The 26336-nt window shown below is 42.7% G+C and overlaps 1 protein-coding gene across 1 annotated transcript in view; it reads left to right on the top strand.

Moving 5' to 3' along the window:
• Positions 1 to 26336, top strand: part of INTS9 (integrator complex subunit 9) — a 59095-nt gene that overhangs the window by 13614 nt on the left and 19145 nt on the right. Inside the window, exons 5-12 of the mRNA XM_079298197.1 lie at positions 382 to 521; positions 2122 to 2208; positions 6172 to 6292; positions 7950 to 8084; positions 10675 to 10786; positions 15718 to 15898; positions 17568 to 17628; positions 24268 to 24439. Coding sequence (XP_079154323.1) covers positions 382 to 521; positions 2122 to 2208; positions 6172 to 6292; positions 7950 to 8084; positions 10675 to 10786; positions 15718 to 15898; positions 17568 to 17628; positions 24268 to 24439 — 1009 coding nt within the window. The remainder of the gene's footprint in view (positions 1 to 381; positions 522 to 2121; positions 2209 to 6171; positions 6293 to 7949; positions 8085 to 10674; positions 10787 to 15717; positions 15899 to 17567; positions 17629 to 24267; positions 24440 to 26336) is intronic.

Below are 26336 nucleotides of genomic sequence, written 5' to 3'. Positions count from 1 at the left end.
AGACACTCAAAATCACTCACTGCTGCAGAAGTTTTGGGGTCTCTTCTTCCCTAAGGAGGTGCACACATCAATTCTTTGATAAAAGTAAAATAAATATGGATCTCATAAAAGCAGTCATTTCATCACCTGAAAGACAGAAAACCCCAGGACATTGTTTCCTTTCCAGGCTGGAGAATGGAATAATTTTAGGAGGCTTTTAAAATAAATCTTGTTAATTTAAAGGCAACATTAATCTTTGCCACTGCTGAGACATGCTTTTATAAAGCAGTTACATTCCTGCAATAAAGTTTAAAAAAAAAAACCCCAAGAAGTTGTTTTTCTGCCATTTATTCAACTGCATGAAAGGGTTACAGGTTGCTTATCTCTCTGCTCTGTTTTCAGACTGAACTGCTTGACCTCTCCACAGTGGATGTAATCTTGATCTCCAACTATCACTGCATGATGGCACTGCCCTACATCACAGAGTACACAGGATTCACTGGGACAGTTTATGCCACCGAGCCCACTGTTCAAATTGGCAGGTAAAAAGCCCCTTCAGATTCTCTGCTCCTCTTTCATCACTGCTGAGGAGAAGGTGTAAAGGACAATGTGGGGAGAGGAGTGGTGTCTAATGTTCCAAGAGGCTTTCAGGCAGAGCTGAATGCCAGCCAAGTCCTTAGTGCTGCAAATGTGTTAACTCCATGTTTTCCCAAGCCCTGGAACCATCAACGTTTCCAGCAGGTGCTTTGTGTTGAGTCCAGGCCATAGATGTGGCACAGTGGAATTTGAGTGGGCTGAGACACCTCAGTAATTGCCATATAGGCAACTGCAGACCTTCAAAAAACATGCATCAAAGAGCTCTCCTGCTCTTCTCTGTTCCCCTTAACCAAAAGGAGTCTTCCCAGTCAGAAAACTGGACTTGTTCCCCACAGAAGCTGTGGCTACCCCATCATTGGAAGTGTTCAAGGCCAGGTTGGACAGGACTTGGAACAACCTGGGATAATGGAAGGGACCCATGGCAGGTGTTGGAACTAAATGATCCTCAAGGTCCCTTCCAACCCAAGCCATTCTAGGATTTTATGATTGCATATAATCACACTTCCCTCCACTCCATGGAAAGGAATTCAAGCTGACTTCATCTCAAATGACAGCTGAGCTATGTGAGCTCTGAACTCCAGAGAGAAGCTCTAAGAAAAATGGCAGAAATAGGAGATTGAGGTAGAAGAGACATGACAGTGCAGTCAAAACCAGAACAGTCACCAACTTGCCAGTCTGTTTTTACAGAATTGTCTTGTTGATTGGATGGATCAATACCAAATGCTGCAGGTTTGGGAGTCCTAACTGGAACTGAGCTCTGTTCCTCTCCTGCAGAGCTGCCACATTCAGTAATTAAGAGCCAGATTAGGCTCTCCTATCTGGACTACTCTGTTAGCACTTTGGGGCAGGAATCTTTGTCCACTGAAGGTCCTGTGCAAACTTCCCATGCCAGAGTAATACCCCCATTGTGTGAAAACAAACAGAAACTGAAGGCCCTTGTAGGTGAAAGGAATTGTGCAAATATGAACAAGACTTCAGGGTTTGCTTGTCCAGAGCTGGAGATAACAAGCACAGTCTTGTGGGAGAGTGCACTGGTGTGGTTCTCCCTATCCCAAGTCATTGCAGATGTTCTTCTGCTCCAAACTTCAAGGGAAGCCTGCCCACAATCACAAATGCTGTTTTGTTTTGGGCAGAGAAATGTGCAGTGACAATTTTTAACCCTTGACACATTTTCCTGTCTCAAATACCCGTTGGCAGATGAGGAGAGTTCACTGTGACAGCATGCTTGGTTTCCCTGAGTGATAAACAGGCATCAGCTGAGGAGTTTTTGTTGTGTTTTGTCTCATTACATATCACAAGCAGTCAGTAATGAAGAAATTATCTTGCACTTTCCAAACAGCCCATAACCCAGTGGGCCAGATCCTCCTCTGTTGCAAGCAGATGGAATTGGAAACACTGTGAAGAAACAGGGCTGGAAATGGCCTCTGTGGGAAGAGCCCCTTGCAGTGTAACAATTTCTATTTGGTATTTTGGAAAGATTTGGGCCAAAGTTCTCTCCCGTGTGAGAGGAGGCAGTGCTGATTTAGGTCTGATTTGTGTTTCCAGGCTCCTCATGGAAGAGCTGGTGAATTCCATTGAACGCGTGCCAAAGGCTCAGTCTGCCTCCATGTGGAAGAACAAGGAGGTGCAAAGGTAAGGCAGAAATCCCAGCAAAGGTGATTGTCCCAAAGTTTGGGAGTCACTGAGGGAGAGTTCAACTCCCACATTTGAGATTTGCTGCTCTGGCTCCTTGGCTCGATTATTTCTTTAATCATTTTTGCACCTTGTTGGTTTTGCAGCCTCACTAATTTGTTTCTTGGAGAAAGATTTGGTAACACCAAAACCTCCCCTGATTTCCCCTCACACAGTTCAGCTCCATGATGGCAGCTAAAACCAGCAGATTTTGGTATGAACATCATAAAAAGGTGTTGAAATGAGCAGGCTATTTAAAACTGCATTCATTTGGAATAATTTAAATTTAAATGATATTTACATTCATGTTTGCTGACATACTAAGAAAGTCAAGACAGCTGTTGGATGTCACTGGTTTTACCTTTCTTCCCATCTTCTTTTACACTTGAAAAACAGAGGTGGGCTTTTTGGCTTTCCACAGCTGAAAAACAAAATAAAATCAGAATAAAAAAGGTTATTTGGAAGCACCATGTCCATTATTCCAGCTATACATCAAAACAAGATGGTCAGAGTTTTGAAAGCCTATGGAATCTGAAAATGATCCATACAGTTTATTAATTGCAGCTGTTGCTTTCCTGGGAAATAAAAACAATTTTAGGTGCACAAGATGTTCCTTGGAGCAGACAGTTTTGTTTTTAGCACATTTTAAAGATAGGGTTGGTTGATTAAAAAGTTATTTTTAAAAGCTGCTTTGTGCATTTTTAATTGATCTCCCATTTTATATTCCTAATTCTTAAGATGGCTTGATTTAGAAGCTCCCTAAAAGTGAATTATTTCTTCCATTAGAAGAGTAGTCATGATACTTTCCAGTATCACAGAGCAAGAATTAAAAATCCAAATTACCACAGTTTTACCTGTATATTGTATTCCCTTGCTGAATTTAGGAGGAGTCTTTACACTGTAACTCTCATTCTTCTGAAGAAGACAAGCAGATGTCATCTCAAATGTGAAGCAAAACTAACTGCAGGATTTTCAGAATAATGGGGTTTTTTTAAATTTTGGAGTCCACTGGCCTGTCCAGATCCACTGCTGAAGCTCCCAGTGTGTGGAGAGAGAGGACTGGAGCCATTATTCCTGTCACACCAGGCATGTTTTGTATGCATGGCTCAAAGGAGAATCATATATCTTGCAGCTCATATAATGTCACTTTGCTGGTGGTCATATTTTAGGAAAAGTGCTGCCTGGCACTTTGCATGCTGCTGATTATTCCAGAGCAGAACACAGACAGGGAATCTTTGTTCTGATTCCACTGCTGTAGAAGACTGAAGCCTTTTTTTTCATGAAGTGGTCTTTAAAATATATGTTCCTCTCTCCTATTGCTGGAAATGTCCCCCAAAATTCATAGTTCCATCCTGTAGCTGTTGTAAAGGGGTGTAAAGCAGGGAAGTGGGAGCTACTAAAAAGCTATTTAATAGCACAAATTTGTGTATAATAAACTCTGCTGGTATGAAGCAGTGTTGTCTTTGAGCTGGAACAAAGGGACAGATGTGAACTCTCTCTTCACCTCTGCCCCACCTGTGCACTGAGTTTCCCCCTTCACCTCCCTGTGCATCTGTAAAACAGCTCCCATGCAGCCCAGAGGGCACACGGGGACTTTAATGAATGTTTGCAAAGTGTTTTGAGATGCCTGGTGACAAGTGTCAGGCGTGAATGGAGCTGATTATTAGAGCAAAACATCCCCTGATCCCCAAATTAGCACCTGGCTGATGGCACATGCAGCCTTGGACTGACATCCGTTACTTAAGAAAATGTGATCTTGATGAATTGGGGTTTTTTTTTTTCTTACTTGGCTGTTGCTAGAACAGAATACTTATTACTTCTGAGTCTAACTTTAATTTTTCAGGCTGATCAATCCCCATTACTGCTTTACAGTTCAGCTAGTTCTACTCCAAACAGTTAGTATAAAACACAAAGTATTATCATCTTCATTAGATAAAGCACTGGAGCATTTGAAATGCAAATACTGTATAAAATATAATAAGTTCATTATAGTGGTTTACATTTTTCCATTATCAGATCCAGTCTGAACTAATTGCTTAGCCAGTTTTACTGGGTTTTATTTCAACTGAGCAGTCTCATGGAAGTTCAGTAGATGTCAGCCAGGATATCTTTCACCCTGATTGGGATTCAGGGGCTAAAGAAGAAATTTGCCTTATAAAAGGCACTTTGTTGACTTTTCTTTTTGATGGTTTCCTATATCATCTGAAGTGTTTGAAACAGGCTGTTTCCTGAGGCTGAGCAGGGCATGAGACAGGCCATGGCCTGATGGAGTTTGTTCTGGGATTTTATGTCACACCTTAAATGTCACCCTTTGCATTGACCAGTAGGAACTGTCTCTCTGCAGATCCCAGGGAAGAGTACAAACCCCTGAGTTTTTTAAGTGTGAATTTTCTATCCTCAGCCATGTGGATTCATGGTATCTCCCTGTTAATGGCTGTCCCAGCAGCTGCCCTCATTGTTAGATTGTTTTGAGATGGTCCTCACAGGATATTGCCATGGTGGCAGTACCACAAAATATCCTCTGGTAACTGCAGGGAGGGACCAGCACCTCTTTGGCACTCAGCTTCATGAAGCCACTGGAGGCTGGTGCCACTGGTCTCTGCCAGGGATCAGAGTATTTCCAGTGTAGCCACAGTCAAAGCTAAGAGAAACTTCTTCAGTCACCAATTCCCCACTTTCTCCATTACCTGGAGAAACATTTTCCTCTTCCCAGAAGAGAAGCTCCTGAAAGCATCCAACATTAAATGCTTCTTATGGTAGGTTAAAGGCTTTTACAGGCAATTTGCTTCAGTGCAGTGGTGGACAACTCTCCACATTGTGTGGCCTTTTGTTGCTTATGACTTCCCAAAAAAGACCTTGAAGGCTTTGTTTGTTTCCTGAAGCACGGGGTGCTTTCAGCCAGCGTGTGCTGGAATTACAGTTATCCTTCTGGACCTGTGCTGTGGTCTTGGCAAGAGCTGCCCTTAATCCTTTCTTCAGTATCTTAAATTATGGAGGAGTTCACTGACCTAGTAGATATAACAATAAATTAAATTCCTTTAAACAAATTGATCAAAGAAACTTGACCGATTTCCATAAATCTTTGGAAATTGGTTTGAATTAGCCTTTGATTTAGCATTGGTTTAATATACAAAAAAAAAAAAAAAAAATCCTATTCTTCTCATGCATTTGGCAGCTGTGCTGCTTCCTGCCTCAGTTCATGTTGCTAAGGAAGATTTATTTCCCAGAAGTTAGCCATCCCTCTTCCAGCCTGTGACATTAGAGTTCACTTCTTCCCTTGACAACACCAGCCAGCTGACTTGCAGTGTCTGTGAGCAGCAGAATGGATGGATCTCACTTTGGTGTAAAACATCTGAAATACTTCCGTGGAGGGGATTTCAAAGAGCTCTGCAGTGTCAGCTCGTGTATCCCTGCCAGGGCACTCAGAGGGGAAGTGGGGTTGAAGGCAGGGAAGCTGCAGGGACACTTGGAAGTGACCAGAAATCAGGGCAGAGCCATCCCTGCTCGTGGCCTGGTAACTGTACTTTAATCACCAGATTGCTTCAGATTATTAGGGTATTGTTTAGATTATTATGATTTGAAAATAAACATTGATCCAAGATCCCAGTGCTGGAGGTGCATTTCATGTTGATATCTCAGATCAGCCAGTGGTGAAAATACCCCAAGAGTTGTGATAACACCTTGATCACAGCTACTTCCTTGATGCAAGGGCTGGACAGAACAGCAACAAAGAGGAGAGCACTCCTCAGGGTGAGCAAGATTGGGAAGCAGAAAGTCTTGCTCCTCACTTTGAAGGAGGCACAATGAAAATAAAAATTTAAAATGGTAAAATCAAAGATGTGGAGAATGTAACTGGTTGTAGAAGCTGGTCCAGCACCAGCTGTTGTTCTGGATCCCCACAGAACATCCTGCTGGTGTTCACAGGTTGCTGCCAGCCCCACTGAAGGATGCAGTGGAGGTGTCCATGTGGAGGAAGTGCTACACCATGCCAGAGGTGAACTCAGCCCTCAGCAAGATCCAGCTGGTGGGCTATTCCCAAAAAATTGTGAGTACAGCTGCCCCCAGGGCAACAGCAACAACCCTTCCCCAGCTTTTCCCCCTCCAGATCCTGTGCTGGATCCACTAAGCCTGGCTCAGGCAAGACAGGATTACACAGGCTGCCCCTCAGCCTGCCTCCCAGGAAGAGCTCTTGTTTGGTGAAATCAGGGAATATCCATTTGTTTCTTCTCCTCCTTGGGGAGGCCAATTTTAAGGCAGCATGCCCTCAAATTTGGAGCTGATGGCTCTCCCACTGAGAGCTGGGAGGATGCAGGGAGTGAATGTATCCTCTCTGTCTCAAAGCCACATCCCCTTCCCAGCTCCCCTATCTCACTTCTGGGAATCTTTAGAGTGCTTTAGCCTCCACTTTGTTTCATACTGTAAATTAGGAATTGTAAACAATACCTAATGGTTCAATGTGAACTTCAGAAACTCCTTTCCCAGGGCTCCCAGCTAATAGTTATTGTCTGTAATGCTGTTGACTATAATCCAGTGTAGTTTCCAGAATTAATTGAACCAACAGTTCCATAGTCTACAGATCCAATATGGATTGTAGGCAGCATGAGGGCCATGATCTCTGCTCCTGTTTGGGCTGTGATACCTGGTTTTGCTGCTCAGAGGCCATAAAAAATAAAAATATGGGTTAAAGTAAGTTGTGACTCCTCATTATCCATGGATTGTTACAGTTCCTTTTTGACTATCCTCATAGTGTGGATGCATCTCCCCTAATTTTAGATCTGTGCATTTGAGCCAGTCATTCTTTTATAGTTACTGGGGGGAAAAAAAAAACATATTTTTTCTCTTCCCAAAGCTAATTTTTCAAATAATCCAACTTTAGAGCCTTGGCTTACTCTGAAGGATGAAGGCTCCCTGCCTTGTTTTTCAAGGCATCCAAATAGGTATTGAAGTACTAAAAAAATCATTAGTACTGCATGAATCAGATGCTTGTTCTATTATTCAGTAACCAGAAGGTGGATCACATTAGGAAGGTCTGTATATAAAGGTTTATTTTCCTTTCTCCAAACAATTATTCACATTCCTGGGTGCAGAAGAAGGAATACAATTCCTAATGCTACCTGTCAATTGCTTACACTGAAACTAAAATGTGGATTGAGTTTGCAGGGTGTTATTGTTAAATCACCAGCAGGTAACATTTAAAAAGAAATAAAGTTAGAAAGTGAGTGAGTTTGAGGTTAAGTTTATTTTCCACAATAAAATTTGCAAGCCAAGCAGAATTTTATATCAATATATAAGTACTTGTCCTTCCTTCTCTCATGCTGGCCAACACCAATTTAATTTGACTGAAGGGGAATAAAGTCTTCAAAGATGCAAAGCTCCCACAAACTTCTTCAATACAGCAGAAGATCAAGACTCTGCTTGATTCCTTCATTTTGAGACATTGTTCAGTGTGAATTCAGATGCCATAAAATTCACATGGAAGAGAGACTTTCTGGAGGCCCTGTCCCAGAAAAGCTTTTCTCAGAATATATGTCCTACTAGATATGAGTGGGTAAAACCAGCAGATGTAATTCTCAGCAGAACAGCTTCACAAAGGCTTTAACAGCAGAACTGCTTTTTAAAATTCCTATCACTGATGATAAAATGACCTGTCCTGATTTCTTTTGGGGCTCTCTCAAGTTCATGTCTCTTGCTGTGTGTTTCAGGAGCTGTTTGGTGCTGTGCAGGTCACCCCTCTGAGCTCGGGCTACGCTCTTGGGAGTTCCAACTGGATTATCCAGTCACACTATGAAAAGGTTTCTTATGTTTCAGGATCTTCTCTGCTTACAACACACCCTCAGGTACAGCCTCTGACTTTTCCTAGTCTTCAGGAGGAACTTTTGCTCAAAAAAAATGGGGTTATTCCAGCTGGGATCAGGTTTAGGATAGAGGCCACTCTAAGGTAACTGTGTTATCAGTGCCTGGACTTAATAGGCATTGATAAGACATACCCTGACAAATGACAGGTATCAATAGTTAGGAGGAAAAGATAACTAAAATTCTTTGTTATTGGTAATTTGATGTTCACTAAAAATTGTGAAACTGTCTTTCACTCTAAAGAGGAAATTTTCAACAGAGTTAAACAAAAGAGCATTAGTGACTTTTTAAAAAAATCCATATTTGACTGAAGAATCTTCACAGACAGTTCACAGACTGCTTTATATCACTTCTGAAACATCCTTCCTTAGGAGGAATGATAGCTCAGTGGCTGCCAACTTTTCCACCCTGCTCTGCTAAGGGCAAAGTCTTTATAGTGCTGTAGATGTAATTTCCAGTAAATTAATTCTCTCTAGATCCATAAATTCTTAGTGCAAAGCAAGGCTTGAAGTTGGCAGTGCTGTGCTTCAGGAGTTGTCAAAATAGTTAAAAGCATTATTGCAGGAGGTATTTAAAAATAATTTAGAAGATGTGTCAGGTTTTTGATCAGTAAGTGATTTCCCCCAAGGTGGGTGTCTGCTGGAGAGCTTTGCTTCTGAGCATCCCTCACTTAAAAGCTTGTTCTCAGTTGAGAAACTAAAGTAGATAAATGATCCTTAATAGTTGGGCCATCCTTAGGTGCACAAAATGTATCAGAGCCTCTAAATCCCTGTTTCTCATCAGCCTCATTCCATCCTGGGCTGTGCTCTCATCCCCTCCTAGAGAAGGAGCAGCAGGATTTGACAGTGTGAGAATGGAATATTTCTGTGAGGAGAAACTTGGCCCTGTACAAAGTAATTTGGTAACTGAGAATGTTTTCTCCTCACTGATTCAGTTTATCAGGTCAGACTGGCCAGGCTTCATCAATTTCCAGAGGTGAACATTTCTCTGGAAGCTTCTGTTTTTAAGGAAATTAAATCCCAGTAGCAGAGAATGGTGTGAGTGAACTGCTCATGGGCACATCTTTAGAAGGATAGTTAAAATCACATCCAGTTTGTACTTTCCTTGTTATTTATCACATCACAGTTGTTAGCCCATATCATCATTGTCTTGCATTTGCTTCCAGATGCTTTCTGAAGACAATGGGTAGTTTTTGTCCTGGGGTTAATCCCTGTGAGCACCAGCACAGGCTGCTACAATCTGGTGTTTCTGTATATGGATTTTGGGAGCTTCCAACCAGCTTTTCATCATCTTTTTGATGTTTGACAGACACTATGTAATGATAACAGTATCTCGAGTGGCACTGAGTCAAAATTGTGAGCAGCAAATCATTTCTTTCTCAGGGAGTAAAATGTTGTTTGTCTGTCCTGGTTCTCCATAGGATCATGATGAGAAGTTCACCATGAAATTCCCTTTTTTTTTTTTAGCAGGGTGTGAAAACAGTTGCTACATTTTGTTTTAAAAAAGAATATACTTTGAACATATCCAGAGCTGCTTTTCCAGTGAATTGGGAATTGGGATTTAGGCCTGGCACCATTAACTGTTCCCTGTTCTTCTGGCAGATGGTTTCCATTGAAATTTTGCCTCCCCCTCTCCTGAGGCTGGAATTGACAGTGCTGCCACTGAAGTGGAGAACAGGAGTTGACAGCACAGGTTCAGACATGTCACTAAAAGCCTTTTAAGACATATTCTTTACATTAACCCACAAAAATCAATGCAAGCCCTCTCAGTGCAATGGCATCTGAAATTATGTGGATCTAATATGCCATAATCATTATGTACATTATCACAGGCAGATTCCATATTACTTTTTATTGCATTATTGGCATTTCATTTTCATGGACACACTGGAGAGAGTCAAAGATTATGATAAATCTCACGTGTCAGGTCTGATCCTACAAGGGGGTGCACATATCAACTCCTGTCAGAGTTGATATGAAATTCTCCTGCATGTTTAACAGAGCATGGTCCTTCTCAACTGCTTCAGAATGGCTCTGGAGAGCTGTGAGCAGGGGAATTGACCTTACAGTGCTCCTGGAGGTTCAGCAGAGGAAATCTCTTCATCTGTCTCTTCTGGCAGAAATCTTTCCTGGTTGGTGACACTGCAGAGTCCTTTATTGAGAGTAAATTGCCATAAAATGCCACACAGCCAGCAGTTGCCCACTTTTGCTTAATCAGTAGCTGTGGGATGGGCATCCCAACTCAGAGTGAGGCTCAAAGTTACCTTTTCACCATCTGCAGAGAGAGAATTGGATTTTACCTTATCAAGATTGGATCATGCTACATTTTCAGTATCAAGAATATGTATTTAGTGTCACACTCATGTCTAATTTCTGAATATCTACTTTCTGTTTGCCAATGCACAGAAATGAGTTTGCATTTTCATTCTGCTTTCCTAAAATACCAGTATGAAACAAGTTAGGTTTCCACAGAGGGAGGAGTGTGAAGTGTGAAGTGTTTGGTGACTGTATCTATTGTGTCCTGCCTGGAGAAACTCTCCCATGGCTGATTTGATTTCCCTGTGCTCTGTTCCAGCCCATGGACCAAGCTTCCCTTAAAAACAGTGACGTTCTCATCCTGACAGGGCTGACCCAGATCCCCACTGCCAACCCTGATGGAATGGTGGGAGAGTTCTGCAGCAACCTGGGTAGGTCACTCACAGAAATCTCCTGCCTGTTTTATCACCTTATTCATGGCTTTGGGTGGGAAATCATTCTGAGATTCCTGGAATTGAAGAAGTTGCCCAGCTATAGCTGCTGGCATAAAACTACCTGTTTAGATTTTATGATGTGCTCCTGATGTCATTAATGCAGTAAGTGCTTGGAGAGACACAAACTGTACCTAAAATGTTTTGGAATGGAACAGGTATAGAGATTTAATCATCTGCTGCTCCTGGTTTGCTAAGCATGTCACTTGGCTGCCAGCAGGCTGTGTGGATATTGTTCCCAGCTGAAATATTACTATTTCCTTCCTGTGGATCAGCCAGAGTAAAATCTTTACATGCTTTTTTATGACTTTCAGTTTTGAAAACAAGCACATCTGCTTCCCTTCTTACACCTGACTTTTAAATATATCAAAAGCAAACAGCACAATCTCTGTTAAAAAAAAAAAAAAGTCAAGATATATTTATAGACCCCCAGAAATATAAAACCTAATCAGATGCTTTCACAGCTGGAAAAGCTGATAATTGCAAAGCTGTGATATCAGTGTGAATGGCAGCATTTTCCAGCATGTTTGGAATGTCACATCCAGTGCTGTTCTCTCCTTTTCTCCCCTTCCCCCTGCTCAGTTCCTCTCTGCTCTCATCCTCCTTTCATCAAACCACTTTTCCATGTCTGTCCTGCTCTGTGTTGCCTGTTCTTTTATCAGACTCTTCCCTTTATTTAAAAAAAATAGAATTAAAAAGCTGATGATAGGATGATCCTTAAAAAAATTACCAAAGACATGGTAAATCAGACTGAATTCCTGATCTGGTGGAATGGGACCCTGCCCATGGCAGAGGGTTGGAACTGGGTGATCCCTTCCCAACCCACTCAATGATCCTAAATATCTGTTAATTGAGCACATTATGGCATTTTATAAGAATAATAATCCCAGGTTTTACTAAAGATCCTCTCTGCCAACATCCTGGCTCCAACAGGGACTGTGTGCAGATGCCTGAAGAAGAGCAGGGTGAGATTCTGGGATACTTTCCTTTCATGATCTTTAAGTATTTTTATTTCAGGAATTTCCTAAATTAGATGTGACTGTGTAATGAATGATGTCCAGTGGTTTTGTTCAACTTCCTCTTGAAGCTGTGTTAACACCTGTAGTTTCCTTTCCTAAATGTGTGTTTTTATATGTGTGTGTATCTCATCTGCATTTTCACTGGTTTTAAACACTGTGAATTTTATTACCCTGCCACAGGTCAGCTCTGGTGATCTTGTTTTGGTAAATCCAGATGTGCTGCCCTTCTCTGTCCCTCCTGGACCTTCCTGGGGGTCACTGTCCCCTGACAAGTGGTGGCACAATCCCCTCCTATCACACTGGCTAAACAAGAGTGAGGCTGTTAATTAAAATGCATTTACAAATTAAAGTCTTAGAGCTGTAGTTGGGCCAAAGCACAATCCAAAAATTGACTGTGTATAAATAAACATGTTACATGTGTCAGTGCAGGTGGCTGTTTGTCTGCACAACTTGTTCTGGTTTACAGAAACATTCTGAAATATTTTCAGGGGTTTGCAGGTCCTCAAGCCAATGAGACAAACTCAGAGAAATGAGAAAATCATTAATTATCAAGTGAAGATACATGTTTAAAACAATGCCATTGGAAGAATCTGGAATTTGAGGGTACTTGCCAAAAAACAGCAATCTGAAGAAATTAAATAATTGTATATTAATGCAGTTTTGGGCTTTTACATGACACCAGTTATATTTACCTACCCAACCTTAGGAAAACAGAGAAAACAGAGTTTTGTTTCAAATATGTCAAAAATTCCAAAAGCAATGAGAAAAGCAATTGAGTAAGCAGGCTGAGCACAGTAGTTTTCATCTGTTTCTCACTTCCAAAATGTGCAAGGGACTGCACAAGCAGCTCAGAATACTCAAGGTAAAAACTCTAAAGCAGACCAAAATTCACCAGAAGTGTGTTTGAGGCTGTAGCAGTGGAAGTGGGAAAATTCCACCTCCCATGTTTTCTTGTGGAGCTGCAGCCCTGATTCCCAGGATTCCCAAGGCACACACAAGTTTCATCCCCACACTCTGTCCCACCTCCAGCTTCCTCTCACTTTACCCCAAGCCCCTTTTTTCCCTGCTCAGCACTCTGCAGCTCAAGGAGAGCAGTTTTATTTCCACATTGCCTTGGGCAGCAGCAGCAAAGCTGCCAGTCTGTCTGTGGGGACAGTTGGTGATATTTTGAGTGAGTGTGAGGCTGTGTGTTTTTATAGAGAGCAGAAAAGAGCACAGTTTGCTTTTTAGGTGCCAACTCGACCTTGTGGCAGCAGCTGTTGGGAAAGCAAGGATCTCTTTGTGAGTTGTAAATTGAACAACTTGTTATGGAGCTGCTGAAGGAGACTAAATTTGAAATGCCAAGATTATTATACAACTTTTATCAGGAGAGAGCATCCATCAGTCACCAAGATAAATTGGGCTTTAAACAGCTTTCAGATAGATGTGTCCTCTTGCTGACAACTCTGAAAAGTTGTTGTGGTGCTGCAGGGAGCCAGACTGGACCTGCTGCTTGTGTGGAAAGCAATATTCTTGGAAAGATTTTCACCCCTGTTTTGTAGATTCTTATCCCTTTGTGGATCCCTGGCCTGGTGGGCACCTGGCTGGAATAATCCTCCACTCCCTGGATTGTGATTTTATATCCATCATTACTCACCATCTCTGTGGTTTTGGTGGGGACACAAACTCAAGCTGACATCTCCTCCAAGACTCTACCCTCCATTATTTCATTTATGGCCCCAGGAATCTTGAACCTGTGCCTGTTTAAACAGAAAACACTTGAGGTTTCCATGGAGCCAGTGGCTGTGGGGAAGGGAGGGCTGGGAATTCAGGCTGTATTGGGTTTGGCATGGCCAGGTTTTGGTAGTGTGGGGCTACATGGCTGGTTTCTGGTTTTCCCAAAAGTTTCTTCCATCCCAGCTGGTTCCAGGATGGACCCACTGCTGGCCAAGGCCAAGCCCATCAGAGGTGGCAGCAGAGATAACAGGGTGAAGAGGGGGAAAGGAGTTACTGTGCAGGAGAAATTGCAGCCAGGGAAGAGGAGAGTGAGGATAAGAGAGGAACAGCCCTGCAGATCCCCAGGGCAGTGAGGAAGAAACCAAAGCTGAGATTCCCAGCCCAGGGAGAGGCAGCTGTGTCCCTGCAGCCCATGGGGGCCCAGGGAGGTGCAGAAATCCACCTGGAGACCCCACTGGAGCAGAGTCCTGGCCAGGCCTGTACCCTGTGGACAGAGGTGTAATAAATTAAACTGATTTCCACAAGTCCATTTTGTCCATGATGGTAATTACTCATTGATCTCTCCCTGGTTTTAACTCTCCCCACAAGCTTTTTCTTATATTTTCTCCCCTGCCCTGCTGAGTGAGAGCAGCTTTGGTAAGCACCCAGCCTCCAGCCAGGGTCAAAGCACCACAAAGGAATGGAAACCACATTTTTTGTGACCTGACACATTCTTTACCCTCTATTCTGCATCCCACCCCTGTTGCAGTGGGTGTAGGTATTGTCCTTTACCTCTGCAGAATTTTTGGGTATGTGATGTCTCAGTGTAAATTCAGGTCCTGCAGCCAGAGCCTCAACTTCCACCTCCAGATGGCTTTGAAAATGTTTTTCTTAACCTCCTCACTGCTCTCTTCACATCCTGTTTACAGCTGGGATAGTTTAGATTTGCCCATGTGAGGGGGATAATGTCACACATTGCTGGGATGTTTTGGAACATCTCAAGTTCTGGACTAATGTGAGCTATTGCTGTTCATCTCCACAAATATTTGCATGGTATAGTTTGGATATGGCCTGGAGAAATAAACTCACTATTCTGCAGTTGTATTAAAAGTGATAAACAAGGGGCCTTTGATCACCATATCAGAGGCAGTGACTGCTACAAGGAGTAAAATAACCACAAATGCACGTGCAAAATCCTGCTGGGCTGTGCATCTCCCTGAACTCCATAAAACATTTAAACATTCAGCCAGAAAAAACTTCCTTGAGGAAGATTCTGTCCCATCAGGGGCAAAAAGACCCTTAAAGTGCTAAATCCATACCCCAACAAAGCTCAGCAAGAAATTGAAGTCAAGGAAGTTATTTTGGAGGATATGCAATATTTGTGTTTTCAGGTTCTTCCACAGGTTTTTGTGATGATGTTACTGCTGTTGGACTGCAGTTACCAGCAGTGGATGATTTTACTCCACAACCACAGGTGAAATTGCTCACTGAGCTGAACAAAGTATTTCTCCTTTCCCAGAAGGTGCAGTATTTTTGTAATTCATTCTGCCAAAAGAACATGATGCTGTTGTGTTCAGATGTCTCAATACAGAGTAAAACTACATTTCCTTTTTTTTCTGCTCATTTTTATCTAGTCCCATGCTGGCTGCAAGTTTTAAATTGTTCTTGTTATACAGCAAGGACAGAAACATTTAGAGTTTTTCAAAAGAACAAACATTCCATCACCCATGTTTGAAATAACCACACCTTCAGCTTTTCATCTGAAATCCAAGCACTGAGCAGCTCACCATGTGCAGTGCTTTTGGCTGAGACCTGGGAGCTGTTGTCCTTCCCCTCTGGAGGCAGCTGAGAGATGGATTTATTTTGGATTGATGTTGATGGTGAGGTGCTTTGTGTCACTCCTTTATCCTCCTGTGCCAGTGCATGGCTGCCCTCTCCTGTCAGGAGTTTTTCCATGTGCTCAGGCTCTCATGTGAGAATTGCTCCACTGAGGCTGAGAAGGCAGGAAATAAATGTATTTGATGCTCAGAGGTTTTCTTCTCAACCATAATGTGTTGTGCTCATTCATGCAAAAGCTGCTTTTTTGTATAATATTAGGATGAAAGGAATTTCTGAAAAGTTTAAATATGAATTGCTTTCTCTGTCTCTCTCCCTCAGCAATGACAGTCCGGAATGGAGGCAATGTCCTGGTTCCCTGTTACCCCTCTGGAGTGATCTATGACCTGCTGGAGTGTCTCTACCAGTACATTGACTCTGCAGGACTCTCCAATGTCCCCTTTTATTTCATCTCACCTGTTGCCAACAGCTCCCTGGAGTTCTCCCAGATCTTTGCTGAGTGGTAGGTGTGCCAGGGCAGCCCCAAGTGCTGTGGGGAGAGGCAGGTGCAGGTTATCTCTAAAATACACCTGGTTAGGGTTGTGAACACATTCCTGGAGTCACCAGGGTGTGTGTGTGTGAAAGAACATATTCTGTAATTAGGGAAGGATCATTTCCTATAGAATGTGCAAACTCAATCTCTGCCTTTTTGCTGCTTACCTTAATGAGTAAATTATGTTCCTGACTTGAGTGAGTTTTAGCTGTGCCTGTTTGCAAGTCTTACCCTCCCCCCCAAATTCTACCATGATATCCCTGGCTAAAAAAAACCCAGAGTTTTCATGGCAGGAAAAGGGCAAGAGTGTCCTGGGCTGCATGAGGCAGAGCCAGCAGGTCAGGAGAAGAGATCCTGCTCTGCTCAGCTGGATGATCTTTCAGATGCCTTCCAACCCAAACCATTCATGATTCTGGGATTCTGTGAAACACTGCAGAGAGGTTATGGAAACTTTGCAATGGGCACATCAAAATCCAACTGCACACAGTCCTGGATGATCTGCTCTGCTGAGAGTGCTCCAGCAGGGCTTGGACTTGGTGATCTCAGGAGGTCCCTCCCAACCTCAACCATTCTGTGACTCTGAGCCCTAGAAAGGAGAACTCTTCCCAAATTCTTACCCATAGAGACATGCTCTAGAATATTAAATACAATAAAAGTAGCTCTTCTCTTCTTCCTCTCCAGCTTTTGAAGTTCAGGAAAGAAAAGACAGGTCCTGGAAATCTTGTGGGAATTGATCCCTCAGGAGAATTGTAGAGAGGATTGAAATCTGGTGGATTTACAATGGAAATGGAGGCAAAGTTTGAACATCTGTAAAACAAAGGTTTGGGTTCAGAACTGTGGTTGATATTCAGGGATTCCAGCCTTTAATTCTATTCTTTACTCAGCTAAAGAAAATGCCTTGCTCTTAGTATCCTTTAGTCTTTATCAAAATTAGTTTTACCCAGGCTTATTTTTTTTTAAAGTGTTAAGGATGAGCCAGGCAATGTTTCCCAGAAAAGCCACCAGGACAGTGTCCCTGCAGATCACTGTAACGTCACCCAGACCTCTGACAAACAGCTTTTTTTAGCTGCTGTAATAGGATGAATCAGGAGTCTGGCTAGAGCTCATCAACAGCTCTCAATATCTGTTTTAAAGAGAAGTGATTGATGGCAAATGTCAGGTCACAGTGAGCCTTGGGCCCTGGGGAGAGGCAGTTTACCAACACTGAAGTACAATAATAAAATGCACAGGGGAATTAGATTAGAGGGAGCAAAAGGACCAAGTCACTGCTGAGAAGTGGGATGAGGCAAGTGGGATTTTTCTGCTGACAGATGATTTGGCTTTGAAAAGCTGTTGAGATCTGGATGAGGAGCCATTGTGGATGCTGAGTTGCAGATTTGTCCTGAGCAGCAGAGGAGCTCTGAGCTCTGTCCCAGGGTGTACAGAATTACCTTCACAGCAGTGATCCTGCTGTGACTGAGCTGTTGTGTCCTGTAGCTGTGGGTCCTCCAACCAGAGACTCTGGCAGCAGCAGGACAAATTGGGCATTTTGCACCTCAGATCCAAAGCAGTTTTCTCCTCGAGTGTAACAGTAGATGGCAGCAGATGCTGCAGGATGTGCTGCACCCCTAACTCTGGCTGATTTCCTTTTCTTTTAAAGGTTGTGTCATAACAAACAAACAAAGGTGTATCTTCCAGAACCTCCTTTTCCCCATGCTGAGGTGAGTTAACCATGGTCTGGTTCACTTTCTGGATCACAGTCCACACAGTGTGGCTGTTGTTTTTTAGATGAACCCTTCTACAGTTATTTAAGTTTTGTTTAATTTTTCATAAAAGTGGCTTTTTTTTCCTTTGCTTTTTGTGATGAATTTGGGAGTATGGGGGAGGAATGAGTGATGGTGTTCCCTAAACTCCAAAATTACCCTGTTTATTCCAGCCTATCACTTTCACAGGCTGGCCTGGCTCACTCCTTCCCCCACAGAATGAGATCTGGTGTGGGATATTTGCTCTTATCAACTGCAACCACCAGCATTCCCTTTGTCCAAGCAGTTTATTTCCAAGTCTGTGAAACTAAGAGCTTGTTATCAGAGACAGCTTAGTCATGCCAGCTCCTTCCTCCCTCCCTGAAGCAGGCAGCATGTCTGCTGCAGGAGGAATGATATCTTGAAAGAGAGATTTTTATATCAAAATTTAAAGTTCACAGCACTGAGTGCTGTCCATGGCAATTTGAAATGAAATTATTTGAGCATTGTAATGAAGCAAAGAGCAATGAGGCTTCTAAAGTTGGAGGATTTCCCTACAACAAAATAATAATTTGAGTTGAAGCTTTAGCCAAGCAGACATTAAATATAACTGATGCCTTCAGAGTCACCTCACATATCAGGACAGGAAATTATCCCCTGGGTAGTTTTTCCACTGAAGTAAACAAGAGGCAGAAACAAAAGGAAGAATCAGGGCTGAGAATTTAACTAAATCCTATTCCTGTGAGCCACTGAACCACATGCAGAAACCTGGTTCTTTTAGCTGCTCTGGTCCAGACTCTTTGATGAGATGTGCAGAGGGGCCATGGCAGCTTTAAGAGCCCAGAAATTCAGTGTTTTTACAGACACTGGGTGGTTTTTTTTCCTCTGAGATATCTCATCCAGAGACTTGTTCTAGAAATTACCATTACCCATCATATCTATCATCTGTAGGTGCTTCAAAGGCATTGCTGGAAGTGGGATCTGACCAGGAGCCCTCACTCTTTCCAGATGCTTGAATGTGTTTTGAGCAGGATGTGCAGTGAATTATGTATAATCTGTTACCAAGAATAATGTGGACTGCAGGGCAAGCCACCTGTTCACCACTTATTTTATAACCAAAAAATTCATTCCCACTGATAAATCAATTCCAAATTCTCTCAGTGCTAAGCTCTGCAGCCTTGCTGCTGGCTGTGCTTTCTGTCTTGCCCTCCATCCCTGCTTTCTGGGGTGTCCTTGTTGATCCACAGTGTCATTGGATTCACTGACAGCCCATATTGTGGTGTACAGTATTCACTGGAACTGGCAGATTGAAGTGAAAACCCATCCAAAAATGAGAAGCCAAACATGCAGCTGTCAAGGACTGGATTAATTAACCCATCTCATATGATGGGTCTTTGTGTTTATAGAGTGATAACTCTGTCCTTTAATTCTTGGGACATTTTAGATTCTCTGGGGGCCTGTTGATTGTGAGATTTTGCCAAATCATTGCAACAGCTTTGCAAGAGCTGCTCTGTGCTTCATGTGTAGATCAGGGTAATTATGCAGGAAAAGCCTCCCAGCAGTGGATCCCAGCTCAGGAATGTGCCTGTTCCAGGTGCAGGATGGAACATCCCACAGGATCCCCAGTACCCAGCACGTGGATCCCTTGTTAAATCTCCAAAATCTCACACCTGACACTGTATTTCATTCACACAATGTGCAACATCCATAAAACCTCTGCCCAGCACAATCCTGGGCCTCCACAGCCCCCTCCAGGCAGTAGCTTTGCTTACTGGCACTTCAGGGGATTTTTAATGAGTATCAGAAGCAGACAGTGAATGATGGTTTCTATTGGAGAGCTTGTTAGTGGAGAATTGCTTGGCTTTTTTCAAAGTAATGCTAGGCTTGTGCAATGTAACCTGTGCTGAAATTGCCCATCATGAAAAGATGTGCTTAACTGCTCAGTTGTTGGAGGAAAATAGGGAATTACTCAGACATGCCTCTTACTTTTTAGGAAGCATTAATAACATGCCTGGCATGATACATCAGAGAGGGACAGGCCAGGAAATAAGCTTCTAATTATCCACAGAACAAGCCCAGCTCAGCATGCTGCTGGTCCTGAAATTTGATGTTCCTGTTAGTTGTATAAACAGCAAGATTTAAAAACAAAGAAGACAAAAAATCCCCCCAAATCCTTGATGTTGTCCCTTGTAGCAATGAGTTCCAGCAGTTCCTGATGGATAGTAGAACAGAATAATTCCTTTAATCAGTTGTGATTGTATTTGGCATTTCACTTAACTAAACCTTTATTATTGTCACAAGAAGGTAAATAAAAGCATCTTAATTGTCTCTACAATTACTATTTTTATTTCCCCTCACTCTCTGCACTCAAAGTTGTTTGAAGCTTTTGCCTTCTCTCCTCATGGAAATTTTTGTTTTATGATTTATGTTGCTTGTTTTGAACTCATTCCTTGTTCTGCTCTGCTGAATAAAACCAGGCACATGTTCAGCTCTACAGAGAACCCAAAACATTTCTCCCTCCTTGTTTAATTCCACTTTAGGGAGCAGTAGATGTTCCTGTTATCACCTCCTACACAGTCTGGTAGTTCTTTTGGTGGAAGTTTGATTCCTAACAGGTAATACTTTCCTTCTGTTAGGAGCAAGGGATGTGACCTGAAGTGCTTCAGGTTTGGATTTGAACATCAGTTCCTGCTAAAGTTAATAAAAATGGAGTGTCCAGGTTCTTGTTGAAGTCTCTCCTGCAGCTTTTTAGTGTTGCACTAACTAAAAGAGCTTCTTTTTAAAGACATTTCTGAGGGAAGTGTTGCTCTGGCTGCCAAGTCAAAAACTGGAGATCTCCAATATTTGTCAAGACAGGCTGGCAAGGCAGGGGGTGGCTTTCACTTCCAAGCCCCTGTAGCCATTAAATCCAAGGATCAGCTGTATAATAGGCTCAGAGTGAAGCTCCACAATGCCTTGCTGAAATACATTGAGGCATAAACCAGTCATTTGTTTAGCTTGGATTTGTTATTCTGCCATCCCAGAACCAACATGTGGTGTCTTAGCAAATTCCATATGGGAATTTCCCATCCCAGCACAGCCCCAGTTGAGGAATTAGGGATCTCCTTGATCATTTTAACAGGATCCTTGGATTGCACACTCTGCCCCATCCCTTTTGTGGAGGTTTATGTTTATCAAGGAATGGCTCAGTTGTTGTAGCTGAATTGTTCTCCCTGTTTGATCTTTACATGGACAATTTCAGGCTCAAAGATAAGTGAATCCAGACTCCTCTAAATGTCTGCAACAATAAAATTTGAGAGGTAATTTGTATTGATCAGTATTTGCCAGTGGAGGGAGGATTTGGATTTACTGTGCTCTTATTAAGGATTCTGTTAGCAAGATCTAAGAGAAATGGCTGCAAAACCCTTTTTTCTGACTCAAAAAAGAGCCAAGGTGGGAGTAATATTGATTTTGTGGTCTTAAATACCACTATTTGTCTTCTTTATCTTTGATTCCCTCCTGCATTTACCAGCTCCTGCATAACACATTTAAATAAATACCAGGAACCAGGTGATTGTGGAGTATTATGGTTTGTTTTATAGAATTGTGTTATAAATATTATCATAAAGGAGTTGAGCTCAATGATCCCTTCCAACTCTGTGATAAAATTAGGCTCCTGTTAGTGTTGATCTGATGAAGGGAGTGAGGGAGGTGAAGCAATAAATGCATTTCACATTCCCTGATAGGAGCCACATCTGTTCCAAATTCTGGATACAGAGCACACACACACACACACACATACAGAGTAAATATCAGTGTATTTTGGCTCACTTCAACAAAGGGTACACAAAGGCTCTGGAGATTTATCCTGTTTATAGCAGCAGTTGCTGACCCTGTAAATCAAGTGTGCAGCTTTAAAGGCAAGCATAGAACCATTTGGGATTTCAGAAAAATGCAGCTCTCACTCTTGATTCAGTACTTTACCAGCCCCTATCTCTTAAGCTTTCAGTCAATAGTGGTTCTTGCTGTAAAAAGATGCTCTGAATGTTGCTTGTGCTTTCCAGCAACTGTGGAAATATTGGCTGGCTCACTGCCAGGCATTGGGTTTGGCCCTGGCTGGAGGTCTGACCATGGCACAGCAAAGGTTTACACACCCCATCTCATCTGGAGATACAAAAAATCTGCACAAATCATTACAAACTCTGTCCCTTTGATAAGTTGGGAAATTCTGTTGGAGCTGTTTTGCAAGTTCAGCTCCATATATTTTTGATGGGGTGATTAGAAGAGACTTTACTGTAGGCACTAAAATCCACCAGCTGCTTTCTCACTGGAGTGAGTAGAATGTCTCTCAGCTTGTTTTTGTAGCCTTTCACCCCTGCTCTGTCCACCTGTGAGAGCCAGGGGATTGTGAGCTGAGCTCTGAAACATCACCAGACTTAGCAGAAAAGATCTGGCAAGATAAAAAGAAAAGATGAAAAAAGAATCATCACCAACGAGGCTCCTGTAAACTGGATTAGAGCTCCTGTGTCTCTTTACAAAGCAATAGGAGGGGATTTGAAGCTTCCATCATGCTTTGAAGAAAATGCAGCTTTTATGTTGCTGAGCAGTGAATGTGTGTGGAGGGATGGCAGGGAAATGAGCTGTTCACTGCTTTCCACATCCAGTGCTGCTCTCACATCTTCCCAAAGATCTGAATGCTCCATACAAATAGATATCATGTGATGGAACCTGTGGAAGAAGATGCTGGGACAACAGTTTGTGGTTTTTTAGGAGTGTCTTAAATCAATGCTGGCTGTAGAAATGTCTTTCCCTGACCTATTCCACTGGAATGTCACATATCCTACTTAATGTTTGAAATAGAAATCATGCTCCTCTTCCAGTTTACCCAGTTGAAACTGTTTCTGCAATTTCAATTTTGAGACTTTTGGCTTCCCTCAAAAAAACCTCACAAACACAAAAAAGCTTTTTGAGGCCATTTCCTACAAGTTCATTTAAATGTCAGTATTTTATGGATTCAAATTTGTTTTACCCATTGTCTGCTAAGCTGCAGTTTTTATTACTGAAGCTAAGTTTAGATTCTAAACCCTGCACTCCAGATGTGTTAATCAGAAATCTTTACCAGTATAATTGCAGGAATATTTTTGAGATTCAGTGCCTATCAACTGCCAGAGCTGTTATTGGGTGGTTTTTTTCCAATCTCCCTCTTGAAGATTAAATAGGAATTAGCTATTGCTTGTAAACTGCAGAAAATGTAGTCCAATTTTTACTTCCTCCATGATTCAGGGATCCACATGGAAATTATCCATGTGCAGAATTGTGTAACAACCTTGAATTCTGAGGTGCTTTGTGGTGCACAAGTTACTGAGAATTCTCAGTTTCTCTTCATTTCCATGCAGGCACCTTAGATCAGCCATGGTAAAAAGTAACACAGGCCAAGGGGAAATGGCCTTAAGCTGAAGTGGAGAAGGTTTAGATGAGATATTAGGCAGAAAATCTTCCCTGTGAGGGTGGGGAGGCCCTGGCACAGATTCCCAGAGCAGCTGTGGCTGCCCCTGGATCCCTGGCAGTGTTCCAGGCAAGGTTGGATGGGCTTGGAGCAGCCTGGGACAGTGGAAGGTGTCCCTGCCCATGGCAGGGGATGGGACTGGATGAGATTTAGGGTTCCTTTCAACCCAGACCATTCCAGGACTCTATGATTTGTTGATCAGCCCAACCTCCTTTTAAACCTGCCTGACAAAGGAAGCCCCCTTCCCTCCCTCACACTCTTTATCTCCATGGTTTTTCTCTCAGCTGTTCAGTCTGTGATTTCATGTGTTAAATTCCTTGCTTTTTAAATTGTGTTTACAGTTATTTTCATGCTGGAGATGGAAGCATATACCTGCCAAGAAAAAACTTGCAAAATTTTGCATGAAAGTGCTTCACAGCCTGGTTATTAAATTGCTTTTAAGTTGCACCTTGTTTTGTAGATTAGAAAACAGTGGCAGGAGAAATAAAGCAAAACTCTGAAAAGTGCCTTGATAAATAAACTTCTCCATCTTAGTAAAGAAATCTGTTCCACCTGCAGAGCTGATTGCACTGTGTCTGCAAAACATCTTATTGCTCTTAGTTCCTGTTTATTGCTGGTTTCAGAGATAGCTGAGGAAGGGAAAGTCAGTCTGTTCTTTTTCAGCAGGTTTGACTTTGTGTGAAGCCTTTAGACTGGGGAAGCTCAGCAGCATTCTGCTGAAGGCAAAAGTGCCTGGTACTGCTGTGATGCAAGAAAAGCAGGTTAAACATGAGCCCAGAGCTCTTTGCAGACATGGCAAATAGGCAAAAGGAGCTTATTGTGAATTTGGCAGCTGAGCACTCTGCTCACTGCAGGGAGTGTTTGCAGAGTTTCCTCCCAGCCACCATCCTGCTGGTACCAAAGGAGTGAGAGCAAGGACCTGGAGGCCCCTGGCCCCATGCTCTGACTTCCTTTTCATAACATTTATGACAGTCATCACTAAATTTGTTGGAAAAATCTGAGGGGTATACAGGAAAGGACTCTCTGATGAGTTAGGAATAAATTGTAGAACATTTATAATCTCATGTAAATAAACACACTCAAGCACAGAGGCATGAAAAGTTGCACTGTCTGGATTTTTGTTTTTCTTTCAGCTCATTCAGACAAACAAATTGAAACATTATCCCAGCATCCATGGAGATTTCAGCAATGACTTCAAGCAGCCCTGTGTTGTGTTCACTGGGCATCCCTCTCTCAGGTTTGGGGATGTGGTGCATTTCATGGAGCTGTGGGGAAAATCCAGCTTGAACACTGTTATATTCACAGGTAAGTAAAATGCTGATATCATTATCAAATTAACAGTTTGAGCACTCTGCTTAAATGTGGCCACATCCCTGGGGCTTTAGTCATTTGTTCTGGGACAGAAGTTTTTGACTTCAGTAGGAGCTTATCTAAATTAAGGCCCCAGGACTGGCTGCAGGGACAAATGTAATTATTGTGCCATTTAATTCAGTGTAGCCCTGCAGAGCCAACCTTTGCTGTGCAGAGTCCATTCCTGCCACGTCTGAGCAAAAATCTTTGTTATGCACAGCAGTAAAATGCCTACAGGAAATTAATTTTTGAATTAAAAGCAGCTGGCTGCAGGTTAAACCCAGGCAAGACCTAATGGATGATGGTCAGAAAGGAGAAACTCTTCTTCTCCATATTCCAGTGGAACCACCAACCTTTCCTCATCCCTTCTCCTCATTTTCATCTTTCAGTGTTTCTAAAGAGGTTTCTGTCCTCTCTGCTGTCCCAGAAGTGTGCACCCCACACAGAGCTGGCACAGGGATCTGAGCTGTTCCTGCCTTTGGGCTGAGCTTTGTTCAGGTGGATTTTGGCTGGCAGACACTTTTGCAGCTCAAGGTACAGCTCTGGCTCATTCCCCAGTGGAGCTGTTTCCTTTCTCAGTGCTCAACAAGTCTTTCAAGTTCCTCCACTTCTCTCCATCTGCTTCTAGTGCTGACCCTGATTAAAAATCCTTCGAGGCTTTCCCTGGAGCTGAGGTTCTGTGCAGGTGTATTTGTACCTGTCACTAGACAGAGCCCTGCAGTGGGCATTGTCCTGATCTGGGAAGGCAAAGAATAATCCTTTAGGTCCTTTCCCTCCTAATTTTGTGTCTAAGGTGCTCTGGGATAATGGGAGGTGTGCTCTATATGACTTAGCCAGGTAAAAAAAAATGTGGATTTTTGGACAAAGTAATTAGAACTGTGGAGGAGAGCCCTGAGGAACAAATCAAACCTAGTCCCACTGCAAGGGTGGGATGGAGTCCCACTGTTAAGTTTATTTTCCTCCAGTTTTTAGTGAATAGGAAAGCTGCTGGAAAGCACAAAACCTGAAGAAAAGAGGGCTGGGAAAGGATTATTTCCTTTTTCTTTCTTTTTTTTTTTTTTAACTGTAGACTTGAGGCTAGTGGCAAGCAAGTCCCTTTGACTCTTTCACAATATTGGCACCAAAAATGTGACAGTGTCATGATGCTCTTAAGCCAGTTTGGGAATATTTATAGTGTATAATTAATCCTATTCAATGAGAGGGGAGTTCCTGCAGGAAACCTAAATCCAGACTGCTTTTGTGCTGGGAAATGGTGCAAGGTACCACAGCACTAAAGGTGCAGCTGCTGCAGTGCCCATCCCTCCTGACCTTTGAGGCAGTTCAGCAGACATGCCCTAATTACAGTAATTGGGCAAAATTGCAATGTGGATATGCATTGTCTTAAAAATAGTGAATTCTGCTCCAGTCAGGACTTCAATTAAGGCAGAGTTTGCAGAGCCTTTGCTGGGGTGTGTATTCCATGAATCCCCAGGGAGGCAGTGGCATTAATCACGTTGTGAATGTGCTGCCCAGGGTGTCAGGAACTGGCCTTTCATGGCAGGAACTCTTCCTCTGTGTCTCCTGTAAGGAGAGGCAATTGACCTTTCTGTGTGAGATCCTAATCCTTCAGTGAACTGAGGCAATTGAGCACTTCTGTCAGAGCCTGGCCCTGGCAGGTTGTTAAGGCATCCAAATGTCACTGCTGACAACCTGGGGGTGCAGCAGGTCATGGTCTTGGAGATTCATTCCCAGTTTGTGCTTAGTGAAACTCCAGCTGAGAGCTGCTTTAGTTGGGTTACCTTGTTACAGTCATTCCAGATGCTTGTGGTGGGTTTTTTTCCTAAATTCCTGGCTTTTTTCTCTGTCTGTGGGT

This window comes from Erithacus rubecula, assembly GCF_903797595.1.
Source record: "Erithacus rubecula genome assembly, chromosome: 2".
Taxonomy (NCBI): Eukaryota; Metazoa; Chordata; class Aves; order Passeriformes; family Muscicapidae; genus Erithacus; species Erithacus rubecula.
The sequence above is the reverse complement of the archived record's forward strand: the minus strand, read 5'-3'. Positions and strand labels throughout refer to the sequence as shown.